The sequence below is a fragment of the Vombatus ursinus genome, unplaced genomic scaffold (genome assembly GCF_900497805.2).
Source record: "Vombatus ursinus unplaced genomic scaffold, bare-nosed wombat genome assembly UNPS02014662.1, whole genome shotgun sequence".
Lineage (NCBI taxonomy): Eukaryota > Metazoa > Chordata > Mammalia > Diprotodontia > Vombatidae > Vombatus > Vombatus ursinus.
In genome coordinates this window covers 1,099,507-1,110,703 of record NW_020954440.1, presented here as the reverse complement: position 1 = coordinate 1,110,703, position 11,197 = coordinate 1,099,507, and the positions used below count along the sequence as shown (strand labels likewise).

Here is an 11,197-nt window from a genome sequence, read left to right as displayed (position 1 = left end):
GAGAGAGAGAGAGAGAGAGAGAGAGAGAGAGAGAGAGAGAGAGAGAGTTTGGAAAAGAAACAACACATAAACCCTTCGAAAATCAGACTGATGAATGAAGCTATCAAAGATTAAAGGGGAAAAGTCAGTAGAGAGACACAGCCTCTTGTCCCTTCCAGAGGCAGGGTGCTATCCCGGCTATAATGTGAGATCAGAAATCAGGATTTTGGATCTCATCCTAGCTACTGTCTGTGTGATTTTTGGACTTCAGTTCAGTCATATCCAACTCTGTGACTCTATTTGGGGTTTTCTTGGCAATGATGTTGTGGAGCGGTTAGCCATTTTCTTCTCTCGCTCATTTTACAGATAAGGAGACTGAGGCAAACAAGGTTAAATGACCTGCCCAGGGTCACACAGCTAGTAAGTGTCTAAGGCCAGATTTGAACACAGGAAGATGAATTTTTCTGATTTCAGCCCAGTGCTCAATCCACTTCACCACTTAGATGATGTTTGGGACTTTAGTGTCCTTGATACATACCACTTGTTGTGGGAAATGCACTTTGCAAAGAAACCTTAAAAGGCTATATAAATATGTTACTTTTTCAAGTGTAGTGAAGGCAAGTCCCCAGATCCACTGAGTAGCCATTCTTCCTCTCCACCAAATACAGCTTATGGAAAGTAACATGTAAACCCTTAGGATGACTCAATGATTCTGACAAGCAGAAGATGGAGAAATTCGCTCCATCTCAGCTTTTTAAGCCAAGGAGTAGCAATCAACCACTTGTCTTGATCAGCTCAGGTGCAGCCTTGTTTGTGAGGCTGAACCAGGTCCTCACTCCACATCCCTCTAGCTCTCATATTTTCTCCCCACTACCTTGTCTTTACAATAAGCATAATACCAGCCTGAGAGGCACTATACCATGTGGCTAGAAGGTCAGTCACCTTTGGTGTTAGGAAAATCCTGAGTACAAGCCCTTTTTCTTGGCACTTGACCTCTTGGTGTTATTCCAGGTAATTGTCTAAAATGATCATCTATAAAAGAACTGATGTTCTGAGTTAGTGGAGGGATTTTTCCACACTGGGAATTCCTACACTAACAAAAATATAAGAATGGACCAGAAAACAAGAATACCAAGCCTGCTGGAAGGCTTTCTTGAGATTCATGTCAGCACTAAGACCTTTCCCCGCCTAACATCTGGAAAACATAATTATAGCTACAAATAATAAATCAGGATTTTTAGTGGATTGCATTTGCTGAAAGTGAGATCTATTTGTTTTCGGCCCCCACTTTCTGGAAGGGGAATGAATAATAGCTGGCATCTTTAAGGTCAGTAAAGTTTCTTCACAACTCTGTGGGGTATAGAGTGCAAACGTTTCTTCATTTTATAAATTAGGAAACTGAGGCTTGGGTTGATTAAATGACTTACCCATGATTGCAGCTAGTGACCGTCGGAGGCAAGATTTGAACCTTGGTCTCTCTGGATAGTAAGTGCAGCATTTTTTGTAAAAGATAAAGCTTCTTCATCAATGTGGAGCTTCATAGCATGTCAGGTCTGCGTTTCTGAAGTGGACTCGAGGGCATGGAGGGTGGTCGATGCTTACTTGGCTGGTCTGAAAAGGGGAGATAAGTTGGGGGGAGGAGACAGACAGACAGACAGATAGACAGAGACACAGACAGTCTCTTTCTCTTTGTCCTTCCTCCCCCTGCTTTTCTGCAGGGCTGTCATCAATTAGGCTGGGGCGGCCCCTAGTGGTCACAGGCTGAAATAGTCCAGTCTATTAACCACAGCTGATGGGGAGACACCACTTTTATGTCACAGAACATAGTGTCAGAGCTGGGACAGACCTCAGAGATCATCCGGTTCCAGTTTGCCCATTTTACAGATGAAGAAACTGAGGTTTACAGATATGAAGTCATTTGCTCAAGGAGCCGCATCTAGGTAGTGGCAGAACTGGGAGAGATCTTGGGACGTGGGAGTGGAAACCAGTTTGGACATCTATGTCACCAAGCTGGATATTAGCTTGGACACAGATTTTGAGGAAGCAAGGTGGTGCAGTAAATAGAACGTTGGACCTGGAGTCAAGAAGAATGGAATTGAAATCCAGCCTCAGCCACACTTCATAGTTGTGTTACCCAGGGGAAGTCACTTAATCTCTGTCTACCTCAGTTTCTGCATTTATAAATAAGGGTAATAATAGCACGTATTTTCCAGGGTTGTTGTGAGAATAAAATGAAATATCTATAAAGTGTTTTGCAAACCTTAAGACTGTGTTTAAGTGCTAATTAGCATCATCATCATCATCATCTTTTGGACCTAGCCCTCTCATTTTACAGATGAAGAAACTGAGACTTAGAGATGTGAAGTGACTTGTCCAAGGTCACACTGCTAATTGGTGGCAGAGCTGAGACTCCTAGCCTCGTGCTTCTCACTACAATAAGCTTACTCCTCTCTAGGTCAAGTGATGAAGTGGCTTTCTTAAGGTCATAGATTAAACTGTGATTGTTAATTAAATTAAATTAATTAAGCAGATTAAAACTCAGAGTTGAAGCTCAGCTTATGGGACTGCCAGCATTCAAAAGTCTAAGAGTAAGAGTAAAGAGTTAGGGGAATGCACCACTTGTGATAAGAGGGAAGACGATGAACTAGTCCCAGAGGGAGAGAGGAGAGTTAAGAGCTCAGAAGGATTTATACAAGACTTCAGGGACGCCCAGACCTAGTCACCAAGGGAGGGGTAGGGTAGGGGGAAGAGAGAAAGCGCGTGACTTAATGACTCAGTAGATAGGGGATGGGGGTTGTGGATATCAGCAAAGCACCCAGAATCAGAAGATTGGATATGCTAATTAGTGAGTCATTTAGTAATTTGTAAAAGCCTAGGGAGAGGCTGGCTACCCCATATCCTGGTCCCTCTTTTCCCCCATACCTAGCATGGAGATTAGAATGCCACTAGGTTAGGGTGAACAAGAGTAGGGCCTCGGCCTGAAGCTACCCACCAATAATGATTTTACAGCATCACGCTGTAAATTACAGGTTAAAATTGTACCCAGGTCTAGGTGGCAATTAAGTTTTCACTCAGACGTTCAGATTAAAGGGCAATATTCTGTAAGAGAATGTCTGGGCTAGACTCCACCTGACAGGACTGAAGGCTCGCCTGCACTTCCCCTCTAAAGATGCTGCGCCATTTGGACCTGAGGATAACGGTATACAGAGACTCCTGTTTCTGTTCTCACATGTAATTGGTTGCCTGGTGGATTTAGCTATCGTCATTGTCCTTGGTATCGTCATCTCTTCGCAAATCTCATCAGGCCCCTAAAAGGAATGCTCCAGTACAGGGAATATGCTGAATAACCATTCCCCGTGATTCTAGGGTGCTGGTCCCAGGAATGCCATCTTTAGGTTCCTTGTGAGATCTTCCACAACTAGAAGTGAATGGACACTTGGAACTAACGAAAATTAGTCCTTCCTGTGCCAGCCTCTCCCACATGATAGGGTACTCAAGTAGAAATCAGTGAGAGACCAGTCCAGGGAGCAATCCAGCATCTGCCTGATGGTTTAAGGAGAAATCTACAGTGTCTTCCTAGGGACCATATATTTGCCCAGCCCTGGACATTCTGCCCAGTGGTCTAATAGTGCTAATGGTTTGCCTACTGCACTCAGACGACACAATAAAATGTAACTCAGGGAACCCAGTGCTGTATCACTTGTAAAGTTCCCTTGTCCCACCTAACAAAGTCAGGTTAGAAGAAAAAAAACTATTGTCTGGATCCCCCAGGTGTGACATCTTTTTTTTTTTTTTTAATTAGGAATCATCATCTCTTATTTTCCACACATCAAAAGGAGAGCAACTGGTGAAACTGAACACGTTAAACACTATGCATGACACACACATAGAAAAAGTTAAATTAAGTGGCGTCTTCCAGGTCTCTGCTAGCCCTCATGGAAAATTCGGGGATTTCCTATTTCCCAACAAAGAAACTAGAGCAGGGAGATGGGCTTAGCTGTGGTCATCAGCTTGCCTTAGTTCATTGCTTAGGGATGATAAACCATTTGACTTTGTTTCAGGGGGGCATGAAACCATCCCACTACCTTTTAGAAGACCTCCATGTTTATGAGAAACATCTCCTTATTTCTCCAATAGACCCAATATAACTCCCTTACACTTTCCTAGGGAAGTAACATCCAAAATATACCATTTCTGTCCTTTCCCTAACTCGTAAGACACCCATAATCTCACTTCTTATTTTTTCCAAAGGAGATAACCAAACCATCCTACTTCTTTTTTTTTTCTTACCTCAAAAATGATCTACTACGTTAGTGTCTGCTTATCATGCTGAGCTACCCTCACAAGGCGATGAGGGTGGAGGGAGGGGCGAAGGGGCAGGGAGATGATTATCGATACAAAATCATTCTAAGATGTCTACTAGACCTTTCCTGTACTTGACACCAGAAGATGCAGAAAAGCTTTATTTTCTTGTTAGTATTTCTATTCACCCAAAGCCTAGTTTCTGTAAGATCATGTTATTTCCACGATTGGACCTTTGGTCCTGGTTCTTCTTAGTTATCTTCTTGGTCCAATTCAAAAAAGATTAGGTGGTATTGCCTTGATTGACCCCTATAGACCCTCACAGGCCCTGGGGGTCCAAGGAAGGAGGGGAACCTTCTTCAATTTGGGGGGAAAGTGGGCTAGAAATTAAAGTGCAGGGATCTGCAAAGGGCAGGTCACTGCTGCTGATTTGTCCTCACATTCTGGGGGTACAGCCTATTTGGAGCTTGTAGCACCCCATGTGCTGAATAGACACAATAATATTCAGTGATGCAGACACTAAGATTCAGGCCAAGAACTCATTTCAGTTGAAGGAGTGTAAATAAAACTAACAAAACACACACTAGAATCAACTTTTTTTTAGGTCAGAATCAACTTTTCCTTCAATATCCTAACTTAGACACATGCTCAGGAGATCTTAGAACTACATCACCCCCTCATTTTAAATATGAAGAAACTGAGGTTCAAGGTGTTAAGTGACTTCACCAAGGTCACACAGGTAGTAATTTTTAGAACCAGAATTTGAAACCACATCTTTTGCTCACAAATCCAGTTCTCTTTCCACTATACCACACTCCATGCTGTTCTAGGGTTAGGTCTTCTGTTTTAGAAGGCAGCATGGAATGGGAGTGGGGAGGAACAGGATTGGAATTATGAGGCCTGGGCACTAATTCCAAATAGATATTTAACTCTGTGTAAGACGTTGGGCCAAGTCACAACCTCTCTAGACCTTAATTTTCTCCTCTATAAAATTAAGGTAAATAGATGAGATTGCTATCTAAAGTTCCTTCTAGTTCTAATATTCCATGGAAGGTGTAATCTCATTCATTCCAAACTTAATGTTGAAATACACACACACACACACACACACACCCCTCAAGTCTTTGTCTAAAAAAGACAAAACTTATCTTCCTCATCTACAGGTCTTCACATTTTTTGTGGCTAGGTTGTAAATCCTTGAAGGAAGCAGATTCTCTCTTATAACATACATAAGGTAAGACATTGATTCATTAAAAGTTAGCAACACTACCATGCTAAATACTTGAAAAGATGCAGACTTCCACCCTTGCAGAACTTGCAGTTTAGCAAGAGAACACCTACCATGCTCAGTGGTTGTCGAAGAACATTTCTCCGTGGTCATTTTCCTGACTCTTTTTATAATTAATTCCCCTGCCTTTCCAAGACCCCTTTGTCTGGTCCAAACTCTGCCTCTCATCTACCACACATCCAAGATCTTTTATCCAGAGGCTATTGCAGACTTCCTTCCTGGTCATCTGTGGTGGATTTGCTCAGAATCAGCAAGTTCAAAATTGATTACCACCCATTAAGAATTTCTAGTCATTTCCTTCTTCATTAATGAGGAAAGCTTTACAAACACACACACACACACACACACACACACACACACACACACACACACACGTGCGGCTGTGGATATTGAATGCCAGTGATGGTAACAAATGATTCCCTTATAGAAAATGGGAAAATCGTAAACAGGAAGTGAAATTAAAGGGCGAAAATCAGAAGTTCATAGTTTGATTTCTGTCTCCCCACAAGAGGGATATAAGACTACCTTTCTACCCTTTCACCCCGCAACATACAACTTCTAACTCCAATCAGGCCAGTGTTCACGCTGCCCTGTGAACACATCAAGAGTATTCTCATTCCATGACTCTATATTTAGGGTTTTCCTCTGCCCAGTCAAGGCCTACTTATCCTTGAAGGCCAAACTAAGCCCCACCTCCTCTGAGAAGTCTTCCCTTACCACACGAGGATTCATCATCTCCCTCCTCTCAGTTCCTATAGCCCACTTTCTATCTGATCAAGAAGAGAATTGCATCTTCTTTGTTTATGCGGCACGGACGGAGGCTGGAAGTGGAGGGAGAGGAGGAAGAAAACATCCTTATAGCATTCCAGGTCCTAATGAGAATTTGTGATGAGTCAGACATTGAACAGGGGCATCTCATAGAGTAGAAAGACAGTCTTAAATTAAATGGCACACCCCAGGGCTTCTTTGCAATATAAAACCTGCCAATTTCATCCATTCTGATTAACCAATTAGTTCATCTATAATATATACCACCCTCAGAAGTAATATAAGGATTTTGTTTCCAATATTCCACAGTTGAGATTTTTTCACTAATCTGACAAGATTTAGCCTCTCCTCTCAGCCTACCCTTACTTAATCTATTAGTTGGAGTTTCAGGTGTTTCAGCATCACATCCTCTGGCATTCCCACCTTGTAACAGAGAATGCCTTGCCCTGCAACCCAGTCCAGAAATATGGCAACCAAGGAGTTCCATAAGCTTTTCCATCTGAATAGCATACCATCCATCTATCACATATTAAAACATCTTAATCGTATTGTTCATAAGTTTATTTGATCACCTAAAAAAAGGATCAGGTTATATGGTTAGTATGGGCCTAACCTAGTGCTTAATAACTGTAAATAAGAGACACTTTATTAAGAAATTAGAAATATGTTATCCCAACACTCCAGTGAGTAGGATCAGAAGACTTGGAAGTCCTTTCCTGAAAGAGGCCAAAAGGTGTCTGCAGCTTTCCTCTGTCTCCTAGCAATGATGACCGGCGTTTCTTTGGTCTAGGTCATAACCAAGATTCTTTGCTACTCCAAATCCTGAGGTCCTTATACATTGTCAATAGGTTGTATTGAGAAGTTGCACAATCACCTATACTCTCTTAACTGACCCAAGATATGTAATTATGCATTCATAACCTGGGTCTCCTGTCTCATGGGAAAAGGCAAATAAGAGGAAACACTAGTGGAGTAAGTCAAAGGGTCATGACTGATGATCTTGGATATCTGGATTGCCTGGAGATCCCCACGATCTCTTAATTTAGTGATGTGGTGAAGAAAACTATGTGAGAAAGCATTGCAGAGTCAGGGTCACCCACTGAGCCAAGCTTTGCTCATGGTTCCTGAAAGGCAGGAACGGAATGGATTTTTCAGCATGACATCCTTCCAAGTGTCTCCAGCTCGTCTTAAATAAACAAAAGTCATCAAGAGGATGAGGAAGATGAGAACTGCATCTTTTCCACGTGATGAATGCTACACTACAGATGAGAGGAAAACAGCAAAAGGAGAAGCTACATCTGCTGGGCCTCAGCAAGTTGTTGGCTCCCACGGGCCGGGTCCTTGTTCTGGCCAGGAGATGAGATCCGCCGGAGGTCATGGATGGACCTTACTGTCCACTGCATGAGCTCCTGCAGTACCTTCAAGCCCCACAATTTCTTTTCCAAGAAGGTTCGGGGGCCACCCCCACCTGGTATCCTATCAGTCTCTTGAGATGGGGCCTGATGTCCCAGAAGCGCCATCAACTCCTCTATCTCGTAAGCAAAGGCAGACACTTGAAGCAGGACCCTGTGGATGTTCTGGTGGAAATCTCTCTCTGTGGGGGTGAACTGTACCCTCTGATCCTCCAGGACTTCCGTCAGGAGCGTGTGGAAGGTGCGATAAGCTTGGAGATTTTCTTGGAGTCGTTCTGCTTCTGTCAGCTCACTCCACTGGTCGGTGCTGGCCGTTGGTACACCATCCACAGAATCCAGGTCAACATTCTTGTTCAGGCCCTGATATTCAACCTGGGCAAATGTAGGGAGGAAATACAGGAAAGCATAAAATCTTCTCAACTCAGCTATAGGTACGCCCTTAAACCCGAAAAGAAAAAACAAAAGGTCTGTCTTGATATAGACACCACTCAGAATTGAAATTTAAAGGAGGAAGTTCTCCATCTAGAAAGCTGGGGCCTATCTCTGTGCTCATTCAGGTGGTGCCAGGGCGCCTCCAGGCATGGAGTGGTAAGCCAGGACTCCTCCTTGGAGGATATGATCAGGGAATGGGAAAGTCCCTGAAGTCACAGAGAACAACACTTCACATCACTTGTTTTCCCAAGGATGACATGGGAGGCTGTTGAGGTTCTCCCTGCTTAGGAACCTGCACGGTCTCTCAGGGATTTAGGATCCTCTGCTCCTAGGAAGTTCTTTCTATAGTTAAATGCTTGTGTACTTCTTTGTTCGTTTGGGGGGCGGGCAGGAGGGAAAACAGATGTAAGGCTTCTGCGTGCTAAGTCCAAGAGCAAACGAGAGGGATGTGTACTATCACAATTTGGGAGAGTCTGATTTGCCAACCTTTTCTGATTTCATGCAGCTATTTTCCCAAATTAAGACAAATCACTCCTTCCCTTCATTCTGCATACAGAAGGCATTTAAAAATGCATCTGGAAAAAAATGAACTTTAAAAACAACAACAAAGCTAAATTTGGAAGATATATGCCACACCCTGGTATTTTACGTGAAGTGCCTTTGCATAAATTCACAACAAAGTTATAAGAGGCACTCACATCACCCCATCAATAGCTCCCAGGCTATTTCTTACTGGCTAAGTCTCCTAAACAACTCCTAATTCATGGTGGGGATGGTGGGGAGAGAGAGGACAGCATGATACAGTGGAAAAAGCAATAGATTTGAAGTCATAGAACCAGAGTTCAAATCCCAATTTTGCCACCGTTATGATCTGGGAAGTCTGCAACTCTCTGGCCTTATCGTAAAAGGAGGAGTTTCATGGAATGATGTCTAATCCCTTTCAAGGATGAAATCTATGATCCTATCAACTAAAGCTCTCAGGCGAGTTGAATCTCCTGTGATGTTTTCAATACCCAACAGCTGCCTAGACTCATATCCCTAGAAGGATAAAAGGAAGAAATATTGTCCCCCTCACCTTCACATCCCCAGAGATCTAGATGTTAACAGAAGAGATTGGAAAAGGGGGTTCAAAAGGAAGACACAGCAGAGGAATAACCCTTTAAGAAGTTGAAGCCAGAGGCATCCTCCCAAACATCTCTTTTCCCTCAGAGCACTGGCAGCCTCCATCCCTGCCTATTCATCTCAACAATCCCTCCCCCCATCCTAAATCAGACCTGAACAAACCCTAGATAACCAAGACGCCTAGATAGACCAAGACTTTAAAACCACTGTTTGTAATGTTTTCTGACATTCAGTTCGTTTTTTTATTAACAGGCAGTGACCACGTTTTTCCTAACTGCATTTAGGACTGTTTTGAACTCTCAGTAACTGTGGTGAGGAACAGAGACAACAGTAGCTAGTTTGGAAAGAAGCAGTTCATTTCAATTGGATACTTACATAAGCCTCTAGGAGGGAATTCAAGTCTGAACGGATCTTCCGTGCTAGCCAGATAGAACGCGTGCAGAGGTCCCGGTGGTGAGGGGTTAGTGGGGTGTGCTCTGTGAAAGCCATCCCTCTTAGCAGCAGCCTCTCTCCAGAAAACAGCAACTGAGTTTAGGGGTTACAGCCACCTGAGCTGTGTCTGCAACCAAAGAGGTCTTTGCTCAGCTAGAATAACTATTGAGCCTTCTCAGCTTTTCTGAGTTGTTGCGCACCTCCCCGCCCCCCCTTCCCAATCGTACACACTAACACAACAGATACAGAAAAAGTCCCTCTGGTTCTGAGGTGGCAGCACATTCCTAGATACAGATTTCAGTCCCCACAGAATTAACAAAGGGCACTTTTTACCCCATCGACCTTTTCCCCTGCCTTTCTTTTGTTTCTCCCTCCCAGTGCACTGCATGGCATACTGTTTTCCTGTTACTGCTCTCCCTTTGCACTTAGCAACAAAGTCATGATCACTGGAATCCTCTAAGGAAACTCCCGCCTGATGTAATATATTTTATATACACAGATAGTTGATTTCATCAGAGGACTGTGTAGTTTTTGCAACCTCATTTTTTCTTCCACACACCCCATTTAAAGACATTAAGTTTCGTTTTGAAATGGGCCATTCATCATAAGCATACAGTGCCCAAGTTTATTAGAATTATCTTTAAATCCTAAGATTTAAATCCACTCTGCATGCAAATCAATTACAAGATGAGTCTCCGAATCCTACCCTGTGGCCTTCACTCTAGCTTCTACAGCACAAAGATCCTCCCACAACTGCTTGAGAACATACTTCTAAGGCAGCTGCTGGAATGAGGAACAGCAGCCTTATTATTAAAGGTATTTCCTCCAGGTCCTTGGCATTACCAGGGAGATGATGTGAATTAAGAATTATGTGTGTGCGTGTGCATGTGTTGCAGTACCGGACATCGTCACCTACTAGTCAGCTAAGAGAAGATGATGTTTAAAGTTTGATTTCCAAATGAGAGTCCACGCCACCCATTCTAGTTCTAACCTTGCCTAGCATCATGCCAAAGGATCAGTACAAAATCAGCCAAATTCACAAGGACAAACCCTCAATAGTTGGTCAGCAGCATGTGTTTCTTTCATTTGCAAAGGAGATCATTTTCAGGTGAGGTCTAACACAGGTGCAAGGGGATGAGGAAGTGATGGTAGTTACCATAATAGCTCTGGCCTGTGCTTGAGGATTAGACCCTCAAATATATGACAGAAGAACCACCAGGATCTTGACCTTCCAATGCTGCCACAAGGGGTCCCCAACCATAATGAAATCTACTCCTCCACCCTTGCCCCTGGTAGAAAGAAGCTTGAGCATCCAAAGGAATTCCTGTAGTATTCTGAACCATCAGTAACTGTTGTCAACAATTATAAACCAAGATTCCAGTCTAAATCAAAGATTTTACAATGGTTGCTACACTGAGCCAACAATAACCAGTATTGTCCCCATCTCCACCCACTCTTCCCG

General features: G+C 43.2%; 1 protein-coding gene across 2 annotated transcripts; it reads right to left on the bottom strand.

The window, feature by feature from the left end:
• Nucleotides 1-6,844: 6,844 nt before the first annotated feature.
• On the bottom strand, nucleotides 6,845-10,465 carry CNTF (ciliary neurotrophic factor). 2 transcript variants are annotated; one of them, XM_027861325.1, is made up of 3 exons: nucleotides 10,442-10,465; nucleotides 9,679-9,862; nucleotides 6,845-8,121 (listed from the first exon to the last, which is right to left on the bottom strand). In XM_027861325.1, exons 2-3 carry the CDS (start codon nucleotides 9,790-9,792, stop codon nucleotides 7,630-7,632), a joined length of 606 nt encoding a protein of 201 aa, XP_027717126.1. In that variant the 5' UTR covers nucleotides 9,793-9,862; nucleotides 10,442-10,465; the 3' UTR covers nucleotides 6,845-7,629. The 2 variants fall into 2 exon arrangements, with proteins under 2 accessions (XP_027717126.1, XP_027717125.1); XM_027861324.1 differs by lacking the exon at nucleotides 10,442-10,465 and having other exon boundaries at nucleotides 9,679-9,899.
• Between the last annotated feature and the right edge of the window lie 732 nt (nucleotides 10,466-11,197).